Below are 27880 nucleotides of genomic sequence, written 5' to 3'. Positions count from 1 at the left end.
CTGTTGACCATATAGTAAATCAGCAAAACAGAAAGACACCTAAAACAAGTTTATGTATTGATTAATTGATGAAAATGTGGCGAGAGGCTAACAGAACAATAGCCCCAGTATTTCCACTAGGAGCAATGGTTCAGTATTTGCTAATTCCGTGTTGGTGGTGACTTTATAGACTCTACCACGAATAATGACAATCAACTGTACTTGCTGTTTTCCAGTTCCTAATAAAGATTCAAAAAAGAAAATTCGATTTGCAAAAGACACAAGATGATTTTTATATAGTTAGCAGCTAATTGGTACACATAATGTAAAACCAGAAAAGGGAAAAACATTAAAACCCATTACTACTGCATAATTTCAATGTGATACATTAAAATTTATTACTTTTTGATAATATTTGGCTAAATCCAAATTATTTCAATTAAAGTTGTCTAGAAGGCCATATAATTTGAAAATTAAAAAAATCAGTAGGAGGGAAAAGGGAAAAACAATATTTAATACATTGACTTTACAATCACAAATGCATTATTATTATCTGGACTCGGTTAATTCAATCTTGCTTATTAGTTAGGCCTATTTATACCCACTCCACAATAAATCCTACATTACCCAAAAGCTTCATGCTTCTATTTACAGTAGCACAGCAAACCTGAAGTTCTTTTTTAAAAAAATCACCATTCCACTGACTAATGTAAACAATTTTCCATGCTCTGGCGTAAGAATAATGTTAGTCAACAAAGACAGCCATCTATTACTCTGAGAAATGTAATAGTGGCAGCCTTTTAATTTTTTTGTTTAAAGTACACAATCTTGAATAGTAAAAGAGCTGAAATTTCTAACTTGCTTTCCAACCATAGTAAGCGTGACATTTCCCCCCAGGGACCACCAAATATTTATAAAAGTTTGCACTGATGTCCTTTAAGAATCCACAAATATCAATATGAAGCTGACTTTCCTGCCATGCTCCAAATGTCTTTAAGATCAGATATACTGTATATATTATAAAGAGCTTAAGGATAAATATCGAGTGCCTGGGCATTATTATAGCAGTAAAGGTTAAATCACTTTTATTTCTGAAAAATACTTTTGGTACCATTATCATATCCCAAAATAGGTATTAATGCTACTGGTAATTAAGAAGCTCAGAAGGTATAATTATGCATCCCTCACTGTGGAAATAAAGCAGCAGGCTCTAAAAATGTGAGGGGAAAACACCCAGGCACGTAAATCAATGAACATCTGCTAGAAGGAAACAAACTGATTGACTGCAGCCTTGACAGAGTTGCATTAACATCAAAAAGCCACATTTCTGTCCACTTACAAGGAATACTATGAAGAAGCAAACAAGCCATGTTTAACAAAATGTGTCAGTATACAGAAAGTGTATTTCTTCACAATTAGAAAAATTTAATATCCTTAGTCTACACTCAGATGGAAAAAGCCTAAAGACTTATGCATACCATCTATTTCAACTACAAAGCAAAATGCTCTCACTGTGACTGAAGGAAAATAATTTAATATTCATTATCATTTAAGGGTATAACTCCAAGGAATGATTATGCTTATAAGTAAACACAAGATTTTCTGTAAAGATTTGAACTAAGGTTTGCAAGACATGAAATCAAACTGCAAAACTAGTTTAAAGCAATTGGAGTCCAATGGTTCTCTTATGTTTTCTTTTATGTTCTTTATTTTAAATTGGTATTTTAGAACAGTAAATTATCTTTCATAGCAGTCCTCTGGTCTGAAAATACAAGTACCCCATTTCTGAATGTAGAGATTTAAGAAAAATCAAATAAACATTAAGGCGTACAAACAGCTACTTTAAGTCTGCTCTTATTTAATAAGGATCGTTTTAACTCATATTCAAATACATGGAATGTTGGCACAAAACTGAAGCTGCTGTAGAAAGATCACAGGTGTTCTGTGGGTTATTGAAACTTCCATTTCTCTAAAAACACCCTTAAATGGTCTTAATTTTACAAATTTAAGTGTTGAGAAAATGTCTAAATAATAAGTAACAATTAAAATAAAATGTTTATTTGTAAATTATGTACAGAATACATTTTATTTTACGATAAGGAAATGGGAAGAAGAGCCATCACCTTCCAACCAATGCTGCTCGCTTCCACTGTTGGAGGTGACCATCTATCTCACTCTGAATCAGAGGTACAAATCAGTTTGGATTTCCTAAGTTGGGAAAGGAGAATTTGTAGCTAAACTAAAAAGTGATGCTGCATTATTACTAGTTGGCTTATTTCCACAAAATGCTTTTGAACCCTGCTAACTCAGAATCTTAGAAATTTCCTGGTAAAATGTTATAATTAACAAAAGCTTAAGTATCAAGAACAATGAGTTTAAGCATTTCATCTCAAAGGAATTGTGAAATGGCTACATAACTATGCATAATCTGAAATGTTGGTGTTTGTTTTTATCCCTTTTAGTTATTTTGATTAGTCTAACAGTAAAAAGCCATACAACTATCAAAAATGCCATTAATCTAAATGTCATTGTGGAAAGTGCATCTTTGATAACTATCAAAATAAATGAGACCTATTTACTGTAAAATTATCAAATAGATAAAACTTATAAATGGCTTTAGACTGTACCAATAATAGTATTATATGAAATGAAGGACTGAATATAACTGCTTGGATGTCAAATCCACTGCAGTAGATGGATTTAAAGAATGCTACAAATGTCATGTGTACATTGTGATGATCAGCCAACATAGAAAATCCAACCTCTTGCACTCATTTAGTCCTCAAATTAGTCAGATTATGATTTTTCATGTGAGGATTTAGCTGTTTCTTCATCGTTGTCTTCTTCCTCCTCTTCACAATCCCCATCTGTCTGCTGTTCCAGTTCCTCTTTTGTGATCATTTCAAAATCATTCCCATTTCCACTACTGTGTTGGGATCGGTCATCTTCCCTCCTATCACTGTCTGTGTCTGAATGCCGTTCTCCACCTGAGCCTTCTGTTCCATGATTTCCTGGTCCTACTTTTCCCTCCTCATCTTCCTTTTTCTCACTGTCTGACTTTTCCTCACTGTCGGACTTCTGCTGCTTTTTGGTTTCAGATTTTTCATCTTTCTTTAAGTCTGCTTTTGGTCCTTTATATTCATGTGTGTACAGAGGCCTGAAGGAGTCAATGAAGCCCACGTCAGCGGTCAGATTTGGCAAGAACCAAAAATGGTGCCTTCCTCCAGTTATGAGCCAAATGATGAGAAACAGAATGCAACGAGCTGTGGGAGAAAAATTTCTCTAATTGAATAATTCAAGTGACTCAGACAGCAGGGAATATTTGTTAATGGGAAAACAAAGTTTATTATTTGCATATCACATGCACCTGAAATATAAACAATTAAATCCTGACTGGTTTAGCAGCTATCAACAGTATTCTAGGCACACAGCATTCTGCTCTGAACTTGAGGGCGTAACGCTACAATGCCATTCAAACACTTACTTTTATTTTTTTTTTAGTCTGGGTGCTGTTTCATGGAGATACTTATGATTTACGCACTTTGCTATGTTATAGTTCAATAAGCACAGGTGCCAGCTGGACCTTGAAGTATACATGAGAACACGGTAGAAGAAAAAGGAAAATAAATGCAAGTAAGGGATGAAAGATACCTTAAGAAACCTTTAAAAAGGAGAAAGCAGGGCTGAATCATGACTTCTTTAGAACCTAGGCATTTTTGCCTTTGTAAGGCAATTCTTCCATTAAAAAATATTAAAAATTAGGCTTTTTACAACCATATTGGTATAAATATAATCCCACACAGGTTCACAACACATACACATGTAATAATATTTTATATATTACATATTATTATCCATATAAATATTACATAATACATAACACATGTAATAATATTTACACATGTAAATACATGTGTACTTGATTTTAAAAGAAATGAAAATAAAATCATTTCTGTGGGCCCCTAACTGTATTTCTGTGGCCCCTAAAAGTCCAAGGCATGTGCCTAAAGGATATCTTCTAAGGAAAAATACTTTTGAACAATAAGAGAACATTTTCCTAGAAGTTATAATTTTCTTAAATAAATATATAATTTCTGCTTATTGAAGAACCAGCTGTTTTCCAATATTAGGAAACAATACAATGCTAATGAAGGCCAGATTGCTTCAACAAATAGGTTCGAGGTTACTCTTTTATAGCAATATATGACAAAACTGTATTTAGATAATGGAAGAAATTAAGAATTTTAAAGTTTATAATAATGAACTATCAGGAACACAAACCTCAAAACTTCATATAGTTTTCTCTTAATTTACCAAATACAAAGAGCTGAGTGATTTGCCTAATTTTCCTGTCCCCTCCGCCCCGAGGTCATGATTATGTGAATGTTATGAACTAATCAATTGTGACAGGTTTTTGGTTTTGTTTCAGTTTTTGTTTTCTTTACAAATAACTATATTACTATTTTTAAATAAGGCCTAAAAAAAGGTCATCAATGCATCTTCCATTATTTTGCTTTGGTTAGATAAAAAGAAATGGTTAGAGCTCCCTTGACTTTTATAAAGCAGTAATTTCTATTTTTCATAAAAGAACATAAATATTCTGAAAGACTCTGTATACATCAGTGTCTTTTGTGGTACAAACAGAAAAGGCAAATATGCTTGAAATTATGGAATAAATAAGTAAATAAATCCCAGTGATAAAAAAGAAACAACGAACATCTTTTAAGGAGGCTGCATACAGCATTATGTACGATAGGATTTAAAGGTTTGTTTTAAGACAGACAATTTGTAATATGAAATCTTGCCTCAAATCCATGAAAAAGCAGTATCAAAATGGCAAATAAAATCTAAATTCTCATTCCATATACAAACTGGGTGTAGCAGATTTCTAACGTTTTTTACTGTTTTTCTCTATGTGGCAGCAGATTACCAGGAGCCAAAGGGGGAGAATCATGGGAAAACCACTGTGATGTAAAAAGTCATACTGTTTCTATTCTAAAAGTGACAAACTTACAAAACTGTCAAAGGTCCTATTTTAAACAGCAATACTAACAATACATATTCCAAGTAGCACCAAAGATAATTGTGACCAATATATAATACTTCATGGGATAATATAAATCTCTGATTTGCAACTGGGGTACAGATCAAAACCATTTGAAAGTTAATTTAGAATTTCATTTTTCTAAGAGAAAAAACAAAAATGTTCAGTTTATTTTCTGATTTATTTAATTCATGGGACTATTTAATGCACAATGCTACTTAAATCCATAGTATATTTAAAATGAAAAATTATAGGAAATACTACTGAAGAAATAATTTAAAAGGCAAAACAAGACAATAACCATAAATTATTGAGAATACTGGTTTAAATAAAAGATAGCCAAGTAGGTTAATTCTATTCAGTGGAGTTAAACGTTTGCTGAAAAATTTCAAAGAGCTTCTAAATTTTCATGGGTTTGGGAGCCAAAAGACATCAGTCTCATTAGTGTATCTAATGCCAGATCGAAGTTTGTGGCTTCTCATTTTTGATGCAGGTAGTACACTACCACCAGTTACCTGCTTCACAGTCTTAGATACTATTTCTTGGCCTACAAATGTACTATATTACATGCAGAAGCTTCTGGGGCAATTTTCAAGGTGACTTAGCTAGAGGAAGGAAAACTGAAAGGTGGGTGAAAAAGGCTTCACACACAGTCAGAGATCCCAGAAAAAAAGGAAGCCCATAAACATGAACCGAATGAAAATGCTACATGACTTGACACAACATTGTAAAATGACTGTAACTCAATAAAAAAAAGTTAAAAGAAAATGATACATGAGTTCCTGGGTCTATGGATGGTGGCACCAACTTAGGACAACACCTTAATACCCAGGGTGAAGGGATGTGCAGAGGGAACCTGCTTAAGGCTGTAGCAGTAATGCTTTATAAATATAAGCATCTATTACATTACACACCATATAATCCCAGAAATGCACCCAGTTCACATAATCTTGGTTAGATTATGTCCTCTAACAAAACAACAGATATTAGGTCAGTAATGTGAGTGTTTTAAAAAATTTTTATAAAGAAGTACTCCTATATGTCTTGATGGAAAAGCTGATTTGTCACGTGATGAAAATAATCAGAACTTAGTACCATACACCAACATAAACTCCAGATGGATCAAAGAATTACATATAAGGTTAAAAAAAAAATCACTAAACAGCTTTAGATGTGCTGAGAAAAAGCCTATTTCTTTCCCCAAATCAAAAACTAAATTAGACCAGTTCATCCTTTATTGGAAAACTGTTGAAGACTAGGATTTTAAGTAAAATATTATTTGTTTTTCTCAGTTAGTAATATGTTCACTGTGAAAAATATAGACAAATGTAAAGAAGAACATTAAAGTCATTCATAACTACCACTACCATTTATAGTTAGGCGTACTTCCTTATAGTCAAACCCTCTTTAGCACTGAGTATTTCCATTTCAAAAATATCTTCCTAATGATACAAGTAAAATATATTTCATTATCTTAATTTTACTGTTTGATACTAGTGATGAGCATTTTCATACATTTATTAATCACTTGTTTTTAACTTCATCTTTTGATTTGGGTTATTTTCATATTGTCTTATTTTTAGCTATGAAAGACCCCACTCATCCAGAAATGTAAAATAACATTATTTACATTTTCTTGTTGATTTTTAAAAAGCATTTTAAAACTTTTTAATGCAATGAGAATTTATTTTGGCACATGGTGCAAACTGACTTTTCCCCAAAACGGCAAATCAATTGTCTAGAATCATTTACTGTACAAAATGGAAATGTTTAATACAAGTTTCATTTGCCTCAAGTCAAAATATAAAAATGCTTACTGAAAGTATTATGTTAACAAATGATCGATCATTGTAAAAATATTAAAGTTCCTGTGGTGGTTAAATTTTAAAGCTACTTATATCTAGTTGCAGATTAAGACATATTAAAGACACATTTTCTCAGACCAGACCACATCTAATTAAGTATACATACTACTTCAAGCCTGAGTCAGTTTTGGGATAAGATCAAAAAGTAGGCCCATATAATTCTTGATATCAGTATTAATTTTGCTATTAAGCTTTACTGAAGCTCAATAATAACAGTACTTACCAACAGCAAGGAGAAGAATGCTGGCTACAAAACAGCCTGCACCCACACTGAGGTAATAAACGCCTACTCTCATTTCTGCTGGCCAAAGAGGGAAGAGGGTGGCTGCTATCACTGCAATCACTGGAACAAGAAATGGCAAAGTTACACAGATAGCCTTTAGATTAAAATTTTAAATGGCTTAGTTACCAAAATAGTGAATATATTCCTAGGGTGAGAAGTGAAACATAAACATATGGAAATAGGTAAAAAATGGTCAATTATCAGTCATTTCATAGTATTTTATAACACTTTATTTGATAATATTTTATAATTTCATAATATTATAACTATTGTTCTTAGATTAGGATTTTTCTAGTATAAATTATATAAATTATGTAAACTTATACTAAAAAAAGTGCTGTGTAAAAATGTGAAATTGTTAGCTCCTTAAATGATCAACTACTGCTGTGTTCAACCTTATTTTTGACTATAAAATAACTGCCTACTGAACAGGGGAGCTTAAAGAACAACCAAATGACAAAACTAACCAAAATGATTCCAAAGATCCCTCCCTGGAGAGTGATTCTGAGAGCTCTCACATCTACTGATTGAAAAGTTCACCAGGTGATTCTGATACAGATGGTTTTTGGGAGTTAGGGAAACGATACAAGGATCTCCAGTTTTATTTCTCAGGGGGACCAGATGGAACAATCAGAAGGAAGCCCTTTTTAGGTATTTAGAGCAAGAGAGATCAGAAGTCAAATTCCAGCTATTTTATTTATAAGCTAAGGGTTAGACTTATTATTTTGACTGGAATCCTGTGATATCATATTGATCAAACTTGTTTAGTTAACTGGTATTTTTTCCTACTTGTTAAATCATTCTCTCTGCACCTCCCATGCCCCCTCCCCTGAATTTACAGGAATAACACATACCTATGGTAAGGAAAAACAAAAAACAAACAAAAACGGTATAGTATAAAGTCTTCATCCAGTTCTTGGTCTACTATCCAGAGGTTAATTACTATTGTTTCTTATCTGTACTCCCAGAGCCTGCCTTTATACAATTAAAACGGAATTTTTTTTTACATAAATGAGCTTGTAATATTCTTACTCTTTTACAGTTTTCATTTAATATATTCTAGCTATCTTTCCGTGAGTACACCCTATCTCTTTAAAAGCTGCATGGTATTCTAGCATGCAGTTGTAATTTATCTCATTGTCCTCCTATTTAGGGACTTAAACTGTTTCCAGTTTTATCCTATTATAGAAAATAGTGCAACAAATACCATGTACATGTACATTTATGCAACTGTGTTAAAACTTGAAAGATATCTGCTAATCACTCTCCTAAATACAGTCTGAGGGATTAGAATAGATAATGTGTCAATGCATATTTCTGAACAGATACTCTGTACAACTGTATTAGTATCCACTCATGGAATAAATTCCTGGATATGGAAAAGCTGGCTGTGTATACATTTAAAATTTAAAACATACTGCCAACTGCCCTCCATAAAAACTAAAACAATGGACATACCATCAATTGTTGGAGACTGTGGGTTTTTCTTAAGTGTTGGACCTTCACTAAGACTAGGTACTATTAAACTTTGTAATCCTCTGGATAACTGCTGTTGTTTTAATTTGTATTTAATATGTCTGTGATTAAGTATCATTCAGATTATTGGTCACAGCATTTCTTTATCTGTGAGCTAACTTTACCATTTTTCTAGCAGGTTATTAATCTCTTAAAGATCTTTGCTTCAGTGTAGTACAAATATTTTGCTCTGTTTATCATTCATATTCTGGCTTTATTTAAAATGTACTTTAAAAAATAACTACTTTATGTTAAACATTTTTCTTTCTGGCTTCTGCATTATTTATTTTCCTTTCTAAATTTGAGATTGTACTTACCAAGAATTAATCCCATGACAAATGTTTTGAAGTGAACTGGGTCATAGATCCACACAAATACCTGGAAGAATCAAGAAACCCCAGTGCTTAAAGTTCTATAGTCACATTAGTAAGTCAAGCTTAATTCTTTATTTCAGATACTCCACAACAGTCACTTCCAACCTCTTAACGTATAAAAACTATTTTTTAAGGTAAATAAATTTGAGAGAACTTTCCTTCAGTAGTAGTGTTTCTTTTGGTATCCACTCAATTAGAAAATTATTTTAAAAATTATAAATTATGTAATGCAGTTAAGTACATTTCTACGTACTTGCATGTTTTTAATATTTATGTGTGCAAACCATTACTTATTCAACCTAAAGACTAGCAATTATACAGCCTTTTTTCCCCTAATGTGATGATGCACATTGGCATGAGCAGAACCAACCAGTCTAAGAGCACAATAAAGCCAGAGTCCAGTCTGGCCCTATTACAAAACCAGCAGTTCTCAATTTCACCCTATTCTCTCCTGCTGATGAGATGCTTAGTGAACATAAAGATTCTGTCTGTGACTCCTTGCAATAATTTCATTGCCGGCTCCCCATGGAGAGTCTGTAGCCCAAAAGCTGGGAAGCAATGCTTTAAAGCTTACTTTATACAACAGAAATTAACTTCATTTAGAATAATTAGAACTCTGCTCATCATCCACAAAACTCTTAGTTTTATCTCTTAGTTTCTGTAAATAACAGTACTCTTCTATTTCCTGGTTTTATTTTGACCAGAGCTCTTTGTTATTGTCTTTCTGATTTGGTTCTAACATTTCTTTTTTAACTCTGCAAATTTACGTTATAAATCAAATCCACAGACATCACTTCTGCCAGTTAGCACTTTAAATAAATAAGTTTTTAAAGACGTTTCCCATCTTTAAAAGTTTGAAAGCATGCTTCTTTCTACAGCATAAAATCTAGCCTTTTTGAGTAAGTAAGGACCTGTGCTTTTGCTCAGGCTGCTTCCTTTGCCTAATAGATCTGTAACTCCTTCTCAGTGCACCTGGCAATCTGCTAGTCAACCTCCAAGGCTCAGCTCAAGTGTTCAGGATCTCTGGACCCTCCCTATCCTGCAGTGATTAAATTAACTATCCCCAACTGGTGCTCTCCCATCATAACATTTACCATGCCACAATACAGTACAGGTATACCTCAGAGATACTGCAAGTTTGGATCCAGATCACTGCAAAAATGCAATTTTTTTGGTTTCCCAGTGCATATAAAAGTTATGTTTACACTATACTATAGTTTATTAAGTGTGCAATAGCATTATGTCTAAGAAAACAATGTACATATCCAAAGTAAAAAATATTTTATTGCTAAAAAATGCTAACCATCACCTGAGCATTCAGTGAATCATAATCTTTTTGCTGGAGGAGGATTTGAAATATTGTGAGAAATAACAAAATGTGACAGAAACAAAGTGAGCAAATGCTGTTGGAAAAAATGGACTTGTTCAATGCAGGGTTGTTGTAAACCCTCAATTTGTAAAACAAACAAAGAAAAACCGCATTAACTCTGGAGTGCAATAAAGAGAAGCATAATAACGTGAGCTATGCCTGTACCATGAGATGTCTTGAAATTCACAATAATTCAATGACCAGTATGTAACTAAATGGTTCTGTATTGGTTAAATGACTAAATTAAGCGGTCTTCATGGAAGGCTACCACCACACAAATATCTTATTAAATAAAATAAATAAAAATGATCTCCTTGAATAAAGCATCATGTAATGTTGAAAATTTTAGGCCCCTATAGTAGTGTGTCTGACTATAAGAGGCAGAAATCAGTAGGTGTCCCTCATTAACCATTCTACTTTTATTTTCTTTGATTGTCATGGAAATCCTACATTTTACTGAGCAAATGACCACTCAGTATAAAAAGCATATTTCTTGGGCAAATGACCACTCAGTATAAAAAGCTTATTTCTAAGACTTTACTGCAGGTTGCATGACTATGTGACTAGGTTCTGGCCAATGGAATCCAAGTAGAAATAAACTATCAGTTTCCTGAAAGGTATCCTTAAAAAGGAAGTAGGTCCCTCATTCTCCTTCCCTCCTCTGGATGCAGATATAAGGCTGGCAGTCATTTTGGACCATGAGGTGGTCTTTACTAACTGCCTCACACAGTTGGAAAAGTTCGGATCTGTCATGGAGCTGCCATATTGTACTGCTTGCCCTTAGATTTAGCTGATGAGAGAATTAAGTACTATTTTGTTTTATGCCACTGTTATTTCAGGTTTCTTATCAATCAGAGAAATGAACATGATTCCGACTGATTTTTTAATACATTTTTAATAAATCTAAATGCAGAGAAACCGATTTTTAAAGAGAGTAGATTTTGTATCTACATGGTTAAATTTATCTAAATTACTTTTCTTAGTAAATGCATCAAAGATAATTCTAAAAACTCCTATAGAAAATTAGATTTCTACTTAAAAGCTAGATACTCTTACCTCATTTCCATCCAGAAAAACTTGATCATCATGTGGCTCAAGCTTGAATTTTTTCTTAGTTTCCTTCTTTTTGGGAGTTCCAGGAGCTTCCTCCTTTAAAAAAATAATAGAAAAAAAAAAAAACCCCACTTTTACAAACAAGCAAAAAGCAATATGACATTCACACAGTCAAAAGTTTCACTATTTGAAAAAATCGAAATTCTCAACTACGGTATTTATGAGAACCCTAAAATGGTTTCTTAAATGGTTATTGCACATTAAATTTAAAAGTGCTAATATGCCAGTAGTGATAATGTGCACATAGTAATTTTTGATTTTACTTAATTTTAGTTGAAATCACCTTTTTGGATTCTTCCTTTTCACCATCTTTTTTTTTTTCTTTTTCCTTTTTTGTCTTTTCATCCTTTAGATTTTCTTTCTTGCTCTTTTTATCTTCTTCTTTTCCACTTTCAGCTTTTCCCTTCTCTTTTTCTTTTTTTATGTCTTTCTCATACTTCATTTTCATTACTTTTAGTGCCCGATGGAAAAACTGCTTCTTTAAAAGCCTTTGGGGAAAAGGTATGACATTACATTCCCTATCAATCATACAGATATAGACTAAAAGCAAAAATATCAAGGCCTGAGTAAAATAAGTAAAGAAGACACACAATGGCATCTTTCAAGAAAAATTACAATAAGCCCACAGAAAAACAATCAACCACCTCTAATCAAAAAACTGTGCAGCCAATTTGACTGCATGAAAGTTGTCAATCTACTTTTCATTTTTTAATTATATAATTTAAATGAGATTATAGGTTTAGAATTATCCTTAAGTTCTTCTTTAGGTTCATTAGGAATAAGCAAAACTCTGCTTTATATAATACTGTGAAGTCTCAAATTCAAGAGCAGACATAAGTGGAATATAAATCTATAGGGAAAATAAATATAACAATTTAAGAAATGTTAACAGATTAAAAATGTGCCTATGACTTGATTGATCCAACTTATGTCTTTAGCTGTCATTCTTGCTGTAATTTTTTTCTCTCCATGTACTTCACTCTTCAGCCTGCCACTATATTGAAGTATCTTCAATTAACTAGTGAATAATTAAATATGCTAAGGTGAGATTTCTGGACTCTGAAGACAACTCTTCATAGTATCAAGCTAGAAACTGTACAATATATTTGGCAAAACAACACTATGTGCTCCTTGTTCTACTAATTTCTCAATACACTGATCTTTCCTCTATTTAGCAGGGGTTTTGTTTTGTTTTTGTTTTTAATATTACTACTTCAGGGCTTTTTCACTGGCTGTTCCCTTCACTTGGAATGCTCTTCCCCCAAATAAGCACGTCCTTTTGTTTACTCCCTCACTTCCTTCAAATCTTCCCTCAAATGTTACCCTCTCTAATTGGCCAAACCTGTTTAAAATTATAAATCCATCATTCATCCTCCCTCCTATTTCCTACTATTCTGTTCATCACATTTATCTTCTAACTTAATATACAATTTATGTTATATGTTTGCCTCTTTCACTAGACTGTAAATTTCTTAAAAGTGATATTCCCCGCTTTATTCATTTCTTTATCTGATGAGTTTAGAAACTCAGCTGACTCCCAAATTAAGTTAACTTTGGCTGACAATCTTTTCTAATCCCACTAAAGAAACTGGATTACCCTTACCTTTGTCACCTAAAAGCCATCTTTTCAAATCTTATGTTGCAGTTTCAAAGTTTGTGATTTGTTTATTCATTCCTGCCTTCATAAAAGTATAGCTACCAAGCCACAACCTAGAAACTAGGTCTCACTGGCCCCATCTGTGCCTGTTAACAGTGACTATCCACCTTCCTACCTCCAATGGTACCTGCTCCAGCACATGATAACACTTGTTAACTAAATGCCTGCTTTTTGCCCAATGACTACTTATTTCTGGTCATTATGTTGTGCTGCCAGGAGCACCTGTGTTTTGACCCGCCTGGCTGGATTTCTTTCTGCTGCCCAATTAGGTCCACTCATGAACATCTCCACAAAGCTAATTTCTAGGTCTCCTCATCTGGCCTTTTACTTGTTCAGAAGACCTATATAGCATATAATTGTGCAACTGCCTGAAATGCCCCCAAAGAATTTACCATTAATACCTGCTATACACATACATACATATATACGTATATATATACACACATATATACAAACAAGCAAAAATCTGTAATAAGACTCTTAATAATTAACTGTGTATGAGTAGAAAGTGAGATTTAACAGTAGTGGTGGGTATTTGAATATGAAGGGGAACTTTAACTTTCACTCTACTTCAGAATTTCTTATAAAAATTTATAATGAAAATATTCTAATTTCTTTATTTTTACACTTATATGATTTCCCGATTTCCTATCAGGATCATTCATTACCACTTACTATGAAAACAAAAATACATCTTATTGTATGTTAACTGAAAAGCAGCAGTTCATATTACAGTTCATATTATAACTCTCCATATATTGATACAACTGGATATACGTGTACACACAGACACTTGAGTATATTCTCAAATGGTAATGTAACCATCCATGAGGCAACACTATTAGTAATTTGGATTTTCTTCTGTATCATTTCAAAGTTTTCTCAAATTTATTTTAGTGGAAAAATGTTAATAAAGAAATAAATAACTTAAAAAAAAATAAACCACAGAACTTCAGGAGAAAAAAAAATTTTCCTTTCATGAAAAGATACAGAAAGGCACATTTATTAGCAGGAACATCTGCTTCTGTCACTCCTCCTGCACAGATGCCCTACCCCCATGAAAGAAAAGTTAAGACTATTAACCAATCAAATTGGTATTGAGAAGTTCATTCAGGTAGATGGGTTCAAATATCACCTCTACCACTTAACTAGACGTGTAGTGTTGGGTAACTTAATTTTTCTATTTCTAAAAATGGGTATCTATCTCATAGGGATTTCTAGGACTAAATGAGAAGCATGTAGATTGTTTAGCATGGTGCCTGGCACGTATGTGCTCAATGTTAGCCATTACTACTGCTGTAGCAAAATCTTGAATTTCATTTAATAGTTACGGAAAACACACACACAAACACATTTGGTTTTATAAATCACATTATACAATCATTCCGTTCAGTAATAAGTAGAATCATTGACTTACTCCTTGATAGGTCTTTAGAGGATGTCTATTTCAATTCACTCTATGCCTCAAAAAATGAGATGACATTTACTATTGTAATAAAATCACTGCCTTCATCTATTTAGCTTTAAACACACTGTATAGTATAAATCATCTACATAAACTCTAACAATTTTGAGACTACTCACTTTCCTATCTCAGTATGTGCCCTCTGCCAGGATCTAATGTCTATTCTCCTACTGTTTGCTGGGTAATCACCTATTTATGTTTCAAAATTTGATTAAAACATATTCCCTGTGAAGCCATTCTTGAAGTTTCCCCATTTCTGTCTTTCTTACAGATCACACTGCATTCAAATTAGTCATGAATCTTCTCTAACAGACTGTAATATGTGCTTTGGAGGCAAGAACCAAGTCACAGTCATCTTTGTGTTCCTGACTCCTGGCATATGATAGGTATTTGATAAATACTTGTGGGATAAACAAATGGATCAAAAGCAGCTTGTAAAAAGTTATTAAATTGCTTATTTTCCCTCATCTCTCTTTTTTTTTAACAGGTTTAACAAACATTTATTGAATGCCAGACATGTGTTCAGGACTTTCACCTATCTGACAATGGTGAGGTTTTATTAAATGCCCACATTGTGCTAACTGCTGCGGAACTACAGTAAGGTGTAAAACACTCCTCCAATTGCCTTTAGATTTAGCTAGCAAGAAATTTTTAAAAAATGAACACATATGTAACAACCCTATTTAAATAGTTAAGGACTAAACTGTATGATACTGACTTTACAAACTCTGTAGAACACTGGATATAAAGATTAATGTGAGCGCCAGAGGATCTAGGGAATACTAAGTGGTAGACATGGAGAACTTGAGGGATATTTTTATAGAGGGGCAGACAGGATAGAGGAAGAACCCTTTGGGGAAAGTGGCAAGTTATTATCAAAGAAAGACCACAAGAGAATGAGTGTGGTATATGAATGAGCGTGAGAAGGATATTACTGGACTGGGGGGCTGGAGATGTAACGTCACATGGAGGGTTAGGATGATGCAAGATAAAAGGTTGAAGAGTCTGTACTTGAAATAGGCCATAAAGAGGCATAGAGCATATTAGAAAAAATTTTGTGTGTCATCCTACAAACAGTTTCCTATTTTCTTTCATTTTTCCTCAGACTCCCTCAAGCCCACTTCAGAAAATGAGGCAGGACAAGCGTCTCTTTGTGGTTTTCCCTGGAGTCAGGCAGGAAGGAACCCATTTGGGCTGGCCATCATAGGGTCTCCATGGTTGTTATTAAAAGTGGCTTTGAAAAACTAATGTACTTATGCTTCTCTGTCTTAGTGTGGGAAGGACACAACCTGATATGAATGGGAATAACATATACAATGAAAATTAAATGTATCTCTAGGATAATCTCTGTACTGAGATTTTTTGGGTTTTCCGTATAACAAGATACCAAGTTTCCTAAAAGGTCAAGTGATGTAGATTGATACTGGCAGCTCTCCTCAGAGATTAGGCTCACAGATTTAACATTTAAATAGTATTAAGAAGTGAATCCTTCATCCTAATTTTTGGTTCATTAAATGCATCATCATTTTCTTGGAGGAGACAGTACACTGCAGTGGTGAAGAGCATGGACCACAGAGCCAGATGGTTGAGTTTAGAATTCTGGCTCAGCCACTTACTAGTTGTACTATCTTGGGTAAATTATTTAACTTGTTTCTGCATTTATAGCATCTCTTAATTTTTACACTATATATAAAAAGTAAGTCTATTTTGAGGTAGGCAGGGAAATTTGCACTTTGGAGTTTCAATGGCCGTAAAGGGCAATACTGACGGCACCATTGTTAGCTAACCCCTGCATCAACAATGAAATTTTCATTGTCTCTGAAAGGTCATTAGTGACTAGTTTTTGGCAGCTAAGAATTTAAAGATATATTTAGTAATTCTCTAACTTTACAGCTTTTGTGAGAGAGTGAATTTTAAGAGGGGTCTCATGTAGCTGATAATTTAAATGCCATTAAACAATATGTTAGTAAATGCTATGTGTAGCTCCCTATTAAATATATAAAATAGTCTAAAATGTCAAATTCCCATCATTTATAAAATTTATTGTCACAAAAACAAAATTTGATTTACTAACATCTCAATACAATATGCTTAAGTAGTAAATAAACCAAGGGAAAAATTGGGGAAAAAACAAAAACAAAAACAAAAACCCAGCATACTTCTTTTCAAGAGAAAAGTGACTTTTGTACACCATTCACCACGAAAAGTTTTTCCCAAAGGAGAAGTACTTATTATAAAAAACAATGGCTATGTTATTGAACTGTCTATATTTCATCTTGGAATCAAGAAAAGGGAGATGTTGCAGTTGCCTTCATTTTACAAGGAGTACATTAGCAATCATAAACAAAATAGGGAAAGGTATCTGGCTAGTGGCTTAGTGTGTAGGCACTAAAAAAACAAAACAAAACAGGGACAACAGGTCTATTAGGAGTCCCTTACAAAGTTTTAGAAAAGATTCCCCAAACGTTTGCTGTAAAAAAAGAAAGGACTGTTTCTTCACGATAGGCACTAGTGTGTGATTTATTGCTGACCCCTTGTTCAGTCAATCTGGCAAATGTACAAACGTAATAGAATAATAATTATAAAAATATGGTAGTCTCACACCAAATAAATGCATTTCCAGAGGTACTGAAGAAATTCAGGTTATTATGTAAAAGCTAAGCTTGAACTATGCTGTAGTATCACTACACTTAATGATGAAAGAGGCAAGGAGCTTCAGAGCCAAGGAGAATATTTTAAAATTACTATTTACACTATTCTTCGCCAAGAAATTAAAACTACCTGTTGCAGTAGTCAACCACAGACTCCCTCGTTGTAAATAAAGCTTCCTCTCCTTTCTTGGCCTTTGCCCACTTTGAATCCAAAAGGCAATCCACTGCTTTTGAAGCTAAAGAAGAAATTCATTATTTTAAATTAAGTATACAGCGGAATTTATGTCTATCTAAATATTTTACAAAGCAAGTTTCAACATTCTGGCATCAGAAAATAATACCAAGCTCAATAGAAAATTTAAGTCTGACACAATCATGGTAAACAGTTCCTCAAAACCTCAATTTGTGAAACATACTGATAAGCATCTTTAAGTAATGCTAGGAAATAAATGACATATAATAACTAAAGCAAGATAAATCAATGAGGAAAAGCTCTAAACAAAAAAATTCAAAATATCACTCTTACCAAATAATCATAATATAGGATAAACAAACCAAAAATCCTCCTCTACCACAGTAATAAAAATTCTGTCATCAAGCTTTACCGTTACCCACCAAGGAATAAGCTCTATGAACAATCTACTGCTGTCACTAGAAGCAGCTAAATATATGAAATCTGAAAAGAAAAGCATGTCTGTTTTTTTAAACTTTTAATGAATAACAAATCATTAATCATAAACTAAAGAGAAGACAAAGGAATTTCTTCTTTCTAATGGTAATTCAATCTTAATTCATCAGACAGGCAAATTCAACAACTACTTAAAAGCTGTGGGGCAATATTATAGATGACATTAGCTTATAAATAAGTTGTTTGGATTATGTGAAGAAACAAGCTCTCAAGTTGATTTCAACAGACTTGTTTCATACTGAATTCTACACCAGAGTTTTACAAAAAGATTATCTTTAAGTACATATACTATCTAAAGAAAAGTTAGTATTAATACTGAAAATAAATTCTACTTTAAAAACTTCCAACAAATATTATTAAAAAGCACTTTTTAAAAAATTATTGACATTTTCAATAATAAAAGGAAAGAATAGTGTAATCAATTACCATATGCTCATCACCCAACTTCACCAATCACTCCTGGAAAGCACTTTTAGAACATCTACATATCCCCAAATTAGGTATCTTCATAAGATATAAACACTAATATAATTTTATTGATGTAATCCTACCAATAAAATAATCAACCCGGTGACCCATCATATTGGTGGACTTTGTTGGACAATTGAATCGAAGAAACTTGGCTACAGCCTTCTCTTCTTTAGACGGTTCACCAACTTCCTGCAAAGAATATTAATTTAATGTAATCATTTATCTGAGAAATTCATACAATGAAGAATAATTTACAGATCTGTTCTGAAAATCTTTTTAAATGCATTATAGGCCTTTCTTTCAAGCTTTTTCAGGAGCACATCTGGTAATATGTACAGAAGACAGAATGGAGATTTTAAAATCACACATTTTTCAAATACAAGTTGACAGGGCCAAAACTTTTCTGCCTCGTGGCCTCAACTACAAGGCATTCATTTTGAGTTTTTTTCCCACAGGGTAACTTCTTTGTATCAGTTAACTTTCACTCTTACTGGTCTCTTTTTAAAAGCCATAAAGCAATAATTCAAAAGATTAAGAGGTTGCCAATAATGAGTGCCCAGATGTCAAAGAAAGGAGAAACAGGTGCCATAAATAAATGTTAAACAACAGCTAAAGCTACGTACCCTGCACAATGAACAACAGTTCGTAGGAGGAGTTCTCAAGTTAACCAAAGATAGTTGTCCCAGTGTCATCCCAAACATGAGCTACTAGCTGAGATGCTGAACATCTGCATTTTCTTCCCTTTCCCCTTGTGGCTGCAGATTCTAGATGCTGTCTGAGATTCCTTTCTCATCTTGTTTTCTTCTTTTCATCCCCTCCCCTCCAAAAGCAACAGACAGACAAATTACAATCTCATTTAAGAACTGATTAATGGAAGTGCAGAGTTTTGGAAAGGCTGCTTTAATCCTTCCCTGTTTTCTTTCTTCCATTCCTTCTGCCAAATTTTCTACCACCTTAATTGTTTATCGTTCCTCATCTTGCTTTTATTTCCTTACATTCTGAATGAACTGCTATAATTTGACAATTCCTCTTATGTACTTATTCTCCCCACCCATACACTGAAGAAAATGAAGGCAGTCTACATTTGCATATATCATATATACATACTTTTAGAAGTTGTTTTATTGCTGAAAGCTATTGAAATACAAGTATTGTTTTTAATTACATGTTTAATCACAATACATAGAGCATTCAAGCAATATTTCTACCACTATGCAATTTAAATATGAATGATTTCAAAAAGGTTTATTTCTTAAGACAAAGTGGCAAATAATAATAATTTTCTGTCAAGAATCTAAGCTGCTGAGAACAGTTAATGCTAAAGACAGTTCTGTTTCAGGGAAGACATTCTAAGAACACAAATAGGAAAAGTAAATTATCAGTTTCCCCACAAATTTCAGGTTAAGTCTGAATTCAGTTATGTTTGTTGAAATTAAGGAACAATTAACAAACCAAGATTTCAACTTTAATTTCATCTTGAAGAGGACTAGAAATCTGTGAGATGAAGTGAAAGTCTGTGCTTTGATTATTGGGTCACCTGGCAGCTACTTCTCCTCCCTCTTCCTTTGTACTTTCCAACTCCTCTGCTTCCAGTAGCTCAATTAACTGAGCAATTAACACTCTCATATCTACTACTATCCCACTTGTGCATTACTGTGTATGACAATAAAAGTTACAAGCCCAAACCATTCACTCCAAATGAAGACTACAGTAAAACCCAAATATTTTTGTGAATAAATTAACTTTAGTTTTATATATATAAATATATACCACAGAAAAATAGAATCTTAAAAAAATTACAAATTCAAAATTTAACACTCCAAGTTTAGTAACATCTACAATGTTCATAATTATTTAATCTGGGGCCTAGTCATGAAATAGTTTCTGACAAACCAAAAAGTAAAAGTTCTGTATTTGTTTTTGAAATCACGTTAAAATATATTAACATATGTTAGTATATGTTAAATGGTAGCATTTAATTATGCTTGTGTAATACACTGCATTTCTAGGAGCTTCAACTATTAGAAATAATATCCTATATATTCATGGTACAGTGAAAAAAGTAATAATGTATAAATAGTTGGAAATAATGAGATACTATAATTACCAATTCTATTTTAATCACATCCATATATGTTGTTTTCACCTCAGCTGATACATCTGTTGTCAACTTAAAGGTTTATCTAATTAACTGATAACTTGTTACAGGGATTTACTTGATAAAAATGATTGTGGGGGAGAAGTCTCAATAAACATAAACTGTTCAAATACATACTTACTGAGGGTTTACCCTATAATATCTTTTGGCGCTATAGTTAAGATCAAAAATTTGTTAAGTCATGATATCTACACTTTGTTACAATTACCCAAAACAGCAATTGTTATTTTCCAAAATGAGTGGTAGAAAAAGTATTTTAGGAGTACAAAAGGAGCAGGATTATCAGAGTGGATGAGAACAGCTATGAAAGACCTCTTGGAAGAGGGACCTGGATTTTGAAAGACATACAAATATGGAATAAGCTGATTGAAAAGCATAAAAATGGCTGAACATGAGCACAAAATTTGGCTCCAGTCAAGACAGGTTAGGAAGTACTGTGAGTTAAGTATGCATAAGTAGAATAGAGGTAAATGGTCTTCAAGGCAATCTGAGAAACTTCAAATTTACCCTGTAAGTTGCAGAAAGACCATTAGTAGTTTTTGAACAGAAGGAGGAAATAATTAGAAAAAAATGACGTAGACACATTATTTTGGAGACTGCATGAAGACTGAATTGGGAAAATAATACACAAAGCAGGGAAACTAGTTAGTATTCAAGTAACATGTGCTGTGATACTAGACTAGGAATGGAAGGATTGTGATATTTGAAATATTTCAAATGTAGAACAGATAGGACTCAATGATGAAGGATGAATGAAATGACTGAGTAAAAGATGTCAGATTCCTAATTTGATCACGTGAAAGGGTATTTTTCAAAAACAGAAATTTGGGAGGAAGGTGATTCTGGGGGAAAAACAACCACTTAAACTTTAGGCATGAAAAATCTACACTCATACAACATTCAAACCATTTACTGAACACAAGCATACTGGTACTAATCTACTGACTGTTGACAGAGGCATCACAGGTAAAATCTGCTACTAGGATACACAAGGAACTGAAAAGTTCGTTCTACTATTACACAATAGGGAACCTGATTCTATGTGAATCCACAACATTTTAAAACCTCACTTTAACAATTAACTTCAAGTTAACCAAACTCTTTTCCACAACTGCAAAAACACACTCAAGAATTCTATTTTGATTCCATTTCCCTCCTTGGTAAAGGCACTACTAAGATTAGACGCAGAAAGCATGGACTTGGATAAAGTCTCCCAGTTAGACACAGTTACTTATTCACTGATACTTTCTTAAAGTATCAGTAACTTCCCTTAAATGGGTGACCAGAAAAGAAGTGAATTCTATCAAGATATTGGTATAATGGAAGGGATAACCTTCCTTGCTCCTTCTTCATGTTCAAATCCTTAAAAAACTTCTATTACCTTCTGTGAAATACTAGGAAATGTTCATTACACCACATATAAGTTATACATATTGTAGACTGCCTTAACAGCATAGGATTTGTGCCATCTGCTGGGGCTTTGAAGTCAGGAAAAGACTGCTACAGAAGAGTACCAAAACAACATGACCCTGGGAAGCTAGTAGGATAGAAGCTCCTGTAGTGGAGTCTTCATTCTCACTGCTCCCCTGCTGCTGGCTAAAGAGAGTATAAAACAGTCTTACCCTCTTCCTGTTTATACGTTAGACTATAGTACCTCCCCTCTTTGTTCCCTTTTGATGAAAACAAATCTTCAGAATATTTTCATCACTTTCCTAGAAACCTTCTAAGAAAAAGTGAAGGCCTTTTGAGAATAGCATCACCCACTAATAAAGAGAAATCAGCTCACGAACCCTTAAATGAAGAGAATTTTTTAGCTCAATGGATGAGCTCAAATATTTTAGAATGAGGAAGCGAAGAACCAGTAAATTTTGAGGCTGGACTGCCATTCCCACCCAAATAAGAGGCCGGCTGCCTCAACTCACAAAATTACAATAACCAGAAGTTCGATTAGAATATTCTTTTAAAATTATTTAATACTATTTTTTATTTTAGAACGTATCAACATTCAAATATTATTATGAAATTGAGGTTGCCATTTGTAACTATGTATTAGCCAGTACTTAAGATAACTTTTTGAGAAAAAAAAATTAGACAAGAGTCAGTAAGCCATAGGCTTCAATCTTACAGAATTTTTGACTTAGAATATTTTTCCCTGTCTTCCCACCCCTAAAATGACTAGAATTTTTTTTAAATTGCTGTATTCAATGAAATAAGCTTAGTGATAAATAAGCTTGTTGAGTGATTTGAGCAAAAGATTAGTTTGCCAATTGTTAATTTGTATCTTTATACAAGCAGTATACAATATTTGTGAAAATGTATGCAAATAGGTTAACACATTAAAATCTGAAAGCAGAGACCTTAGATAAATCATTTACTTAAAGCCACAACATGTTACTAATAAAGCTTTACAAAATAGTCTCTGTATCTTGACTTTGGCCGTGTCCTTCTATAATTCCTCCCCTCCTCCCCAGTCCTATTTAAGCCTTCTATTAAGCCCCTGGAGGGAGTTTAACTGAGATGTAGGTATTATAGAAATTTTAAGAATGAGTAAGCCATTTAAATGTCCCAAAATTCAATGAGATACTTTACACATAAGCAGGATACTAAATGGGATGGTTGTCTCTTTAACAGGGACAAGTCATGTTAAGTCTTTATTATCAATTTAATATAAAGATTTCAAGATTAAAGTATTTCAGAACAATTTATTTTTATTTTTTATTTTATCAATGGCACAGTGGAATGAACATTCAACTGGAATTAGAAGACCTGGTCTAAATCTAGTTTTACTATCTTGATGAGTGACCCTGGGTCAAGCCACATAACCTCAGTAAACCTTAGTGTATCTGTAAAATGGGTGTAATGGTTTAGATCATTAAGTTTTCTACCTAGTAATACTTTCAGATGTAGGTCCTAAAAGTAGCTTAAAGGATGAAGGATAATGGTATTGGGGTAGTGAGGTGATACGGCTTTGGGCCCACCACCCTGCTTTTACCTAAGAACTGCATTTGTGCAAAAAGATTCCAAAAACCCTACTATTTGAAAATCCTTTTCAGCTCTAAAATGTCATGGTACTAGCATTCTAAATTAACCTTTCTAGTAAGTAGCACTTTGTTAATCTATAGACACTTATTGTATGTTCTTAAAAACTTAGATAACTTAAAACTACTTATTTTAAAATGTTTTATTAATTTGAATTGAGATCAATCTCACCTGAGAATCTCAATCATGCAAACTCCCCAATATAATGTCAATGAACACATAGCTCACTTCTGGTTTTTAGTGACCAGTAAAGTGAGTCCAAGAAGGAAATGTGACAAAATAGTCCTCTTGCTTTCAACTTTGATGGGATACCAGAATCTAAAATTAGGCTACACTAGAAAACGCATACAAATTAACTACTTCTTAAAACCCTGAAATTGTATCAGTCATTTCCCCCAATATACAAATTATAACTCAAGGTCACTAAATCTTAACAGGTAAACATAAAAATCTTTTCTCAACATGACAATATTAAGTAACAAACAACAGGAAACTGAGTCAATATTACAGACTGTTTTGCTCAAAAAGTCTTATGATAGAATCTTTTCTGTAACTTCAACTCTTAACTTGGTCATTACATTTGGTCTTGTTGTTTAAAATAATGTCAATATTACAGTGTTTCTGATTCTCTGGAGGAAAAAAACCCAAGAAGTTTTATAAGATATTGTATATTTTTATTAATTTGTGAAGACTGCATAGTAGTACTCCAAGTAGCACTCCCAAGATCTCCACAACATTAGAGGATGTGAAAAACGCTATTTTCACTTAGCAGTATACCAACCTGATTTTTAACGATCAGATCCTACATATTTATCTGACCCCCAACTAAACAATAGTAAGTAAACAGCTATTCTTTATGGAACTCACAACTCAAAGGTTTATTTACCTTTGAATAGATAACTGTTAATCTTTCTTCAGCATATCAGAGTGCTCAACAAAAACCAAAACAAGTCATCCTAAAGTCTTCATCCTTGGGGAGGGGGAGGAATGAGTTATATGCCAAGCACTCTTTTAATAGCTTTTACAACCTTTAATAACAAGTCACTGACTTATCTATTTTTTTCACAACAACCTTATCGTTGTCTTTTTTTTTAAGGTAAATATTTCTTCTTACAGAAATTGAGGGAAAAAGTAAACTTGTCCAAAGTTACACAGCTACTAATCATTGAAACTGGGGTATAAACAGGCACAGTCTGGCTCAAGTTTTAGTTCCCAGTCATTACCACTACTATACAGGGTCTTAATCTATGTTTCTGCTCAAAATGCGATCACAACTGAAATACAGCAGCTATTCAAAGTGAATTAGGATCACCTTTACAATATTAAATGCAGCTGACACTGTAAGAACTGTTTTTTTAAGGCCAAAAAATGTACCATGCATGTAAACATAAGTCCAGTAAGTACTAATTTGACAACTCAATACAAATCCTAATAAAACTATTATGTATCCATACCTGACCAATAACACTAAATTTTGAAAGACTAGGAATAGTACAACTAGAAACTTCTTCCGCAATAACCTTATGCCTTGGTTTTATGACATGTCTGAACTTGGGGGAATTTGTCTCTTTCTGATCCCCTTCTGTACTCTTTTTGAAACTATTTCTACCCAATTTCAAAATCCCAAATTTACTGATCACTGGCATCTTTTTTCCACTAGTACTTCAAAGTTTTCAGGAGAATTTTAACTTGCACAGCTTAAAACACCTGTGGTGAAAGCCAGTTAAATGATAAACTTTTTTTTTAATGGGGAATAAAACATTAGACAGGAAGTCATTCTAAGCAATGAAACAGTAAGGAACAGAAAGACAATGATGAGTGTAACAATTTGTGACTAGGTATATTAACAATTTATAACATGCTATCAATTTATGATGACATACGAAGGTTTCTAGGCACGGGAGCTAATAATGAGACTAAACACCTTGAAATTCCATATATTTAATCCTGTTGGCAGAGAGCAAAAACAACAGGAGGAAAATTGCAGGAAAGAAATACAGAGATGACATGCATGTGGAATGAGGGATGCTATGTAGGTTATGAGGATGACACACTGGCAGATGAAAGGTTTCTGGGCGCGTTTCTGGGCGCGACACGCTCGTTAAAGTACCAACGGGGCTATGTTTATTTACACTGTGTCGCCTGAAAGAAAGCCAGAAGTCTTCAACTGGACTCTTAACTAACCCTGAAGAGAAAGGAGGGTACACGCAGCCGAACATCTGGATAGGCAGATCGCCGTCTGGGCCCCCGGGGCAGCTGACCAAATACAAATCACTCCCCCTCCTCCTTCTATTTGCGCACAAAGAACAGGCAGCTTTAGGTCAGTCCTCCGCCTCCTTCTACCTATTACCGCGGCCTTAATTTCGGGATAGCAAAGGAGAAAGGATGGGGCGAAAGGAGGGGAGGAGCCCGGGAGGGTCGGTGTCTGAGCTCTGAAGACGCGGACCTCCCAGCGGAGGCCGGGGTCGGCGCCGCCACCGGAACCCAGGGCTGGCGGCCGCGCCTCCGGGGCGGATTCCGAGCGCGGCGCCTCCAGCCTTCCACCGCCGCCCCAGCACCTCCGTCTTAGTCTCCACCGTCGCCAGAACCGCCCTCCCTCAGGCCCCTCACAGCGACGCAGCCCGCAACCGGCGGCCTCGCGGCGGAACCCCACCCCACAGCGCCCTCCATTTCGCTTGCCCTTCCCGTGAGCTTCCCCTGCTTTTTTCACTTCCGAGCGCCCTAAGTCCCCTACCCCAGGGCTCGGCTTTGCTACCTGAATCCGTTTCTTGTGTCGCCTGCGTTCCGCCATGTTGGCCGCTCCGCCCGGTTCCCTCTGACGTGGAGCGAGTAGGGGGCGGTGGAAACCTCGCGAGAGCGCGTCGCGGGGCCCGTTATGTAACCTGGCTGCTGGCGCCGGGGGAGGAGGGAGGCCGGCGAGAGGCCGGTACCCAGGCGCGCCGGCGGGCCTTGGCGGCGCCTTCTCTCCCCGCTTTCCACGGCTCCTTTTACTGCGGGAACTGGAAATCTCTGGGACAAAAGAAAGTTGAGAAGTGGATCAAAGAACAGGAGAGCTGGAAAGAGTCCTTGTTCTCAAGCCTGACTGGGCATCTGAATCACCTGGGAAGCTACTGAAATACAGATTCCTGGGGCCCCACCCCTCTTAGTACACTTAGGGTGGAGCCTTTCACAGAGGATTTACTGAGACCTATGGTGTTCTAGACGTCTCTGAGTGTGGCACTTGCTATCCTGCCAATGAGTCCTGCCCTACCCACGTGTGAATTTTTCTAACTCCATTTTAAAGATGGAAAAACTGAGACAACTGGGGTGCAGCGACATGAACTGATTTATCTAAGGCTCCACAGTTGGTAGAAGGCACAGCTGAGACCTAAGCCAATTATCTTTCCCTGTACAATGTAGGGGATAGTCGAGCTCATCTGAAACACACTTTGGACTCCCCATTCCATTTTCCACGTTGTTTCTCAAAATGCGCCTTTAGAATCCAAGAGACAGAACCCAGGGAAGTGCAAGTAACTAATAAGACCAATAGGAGAAAGATTCTAAGAGTTGGAATGAAAAAGACTGCAGGGTACTTCTAGTTAACCATTGTCATTGTAGAGCTACTTAGAGCAAATAGAATGGCTTTAAATTGCCAGTGTTTTTACCTAGAAATTGTCATGACTTTATGGAGATTTTAAAGCATTTTAAATGGTAGAAAATTAGGAAAATACAAGAAAGTTAGATGAAGAAAATAAGAATCCTTAATGCCACCGCCCAGAGATGTTACCATTTTAGTTTATTTTCTTCTACTATTTATTCCTACTTTGTGTGTGTGTGTTTGTTTCCCTCTTCCCCCCCATTGAGATCATACTGCATAATATGGTAGTCTTTTTTTTCAATTAATGTTATGATGAGCATTTATTATATAATTTAAAGATCAAGTTTCCCATATTGTAAATATAACCTAATAGCAATTAAATATGCAATTAAGGCAAATAGTGGCATGCCTATTTGATGCCTATTCTTTTACAAAGTAAGATAGCCAAAGTTCTTCTTTTGGACTATGCAATTCTACACTCAGGGGACAGAATAAGTAAGTCACTTAGTTCCTTTCTCCTTTTATAATCTATAATTAGGGTGTGTATTGTCAGAGAGTGGGTGAGAAAAAAAATGATTTGTACCAATTTACCCAAAACATAACACAGGATATGCAATGTCTTTATTTCCTTC

At 34.5% G+C, this 27880-nt stretch overlaps 1 protein-coding gene across 1 annotated transcript; it reads right to left on the bottom strand.

Annotated features, from left to right (window-relative positions):
* Positions 1-474: 474 nt before the first annotated feature.
* Positions 475-26738, bottom strand: SEC62 (SEC62 homolog, preprotein translocation factor). The gene is made up of 8 exons (XM_006200823.4): positions 26427-26738; positions 18555-18663; positions 17446-17551; positions 11826-12030; positions 11486-11578; positions 9004-9064; positions 7112-7231; positions 475-3242 (listed from the first exon to the last, which is right to left on the bottom strand). Exons 1-8 carry the CDS (start codon positions 26460-26462, stop codon positions 2776-2778), a joined length of 1197 nt encoding a protein of 398 aa, XP_006200885.2. The 5' UTR covers positions 26463-26738; the 3' UTR covers positions 475-2775.
* Positions 26739-27880: the final 1142 nt, after the last annotated feature.

The sequence above is a fragment of the Vicugna pacos genome, chromosome 1 (genome assembly GCF_048564905.1).
Source record: "Vicugna pacos chromosome 1, VicPac4, whole genome shotgun sequence".
Lineage (NCBI taxonomy): Eukaryota > Metazoa > Chordata > Mammalia > Artiodactyla > Camelidae > Vicugna > Vicugna pacos.
Note: the sequence above shows the minus strand (reverse complement) of the source record. Positions and strands in the feature narration are given on the sequence as shown.

Coding starts and splice junctions, on each gene's coding strand:
- SEC62 (XM_006200823.4), bottom strand. CDS start 26,462: ATGGCGGAACGCAGGCGACACAAGAAACGGATTCAG. Junction 12,031..17,445: donor GTGGTTGACTACTGCAACAG/GTAGTTTTAATT, acceptor TTTTCCCCAAAG/GCTTTTAAAGAAGCAGTTTT. Junction 3,243..7,111: donor CATTCTTCTCCTTGCTGTTG/GTAAGTACTGTT, acceptor TTTCTCCCACAG/CTCGTTGCATTCTGTTTCTC.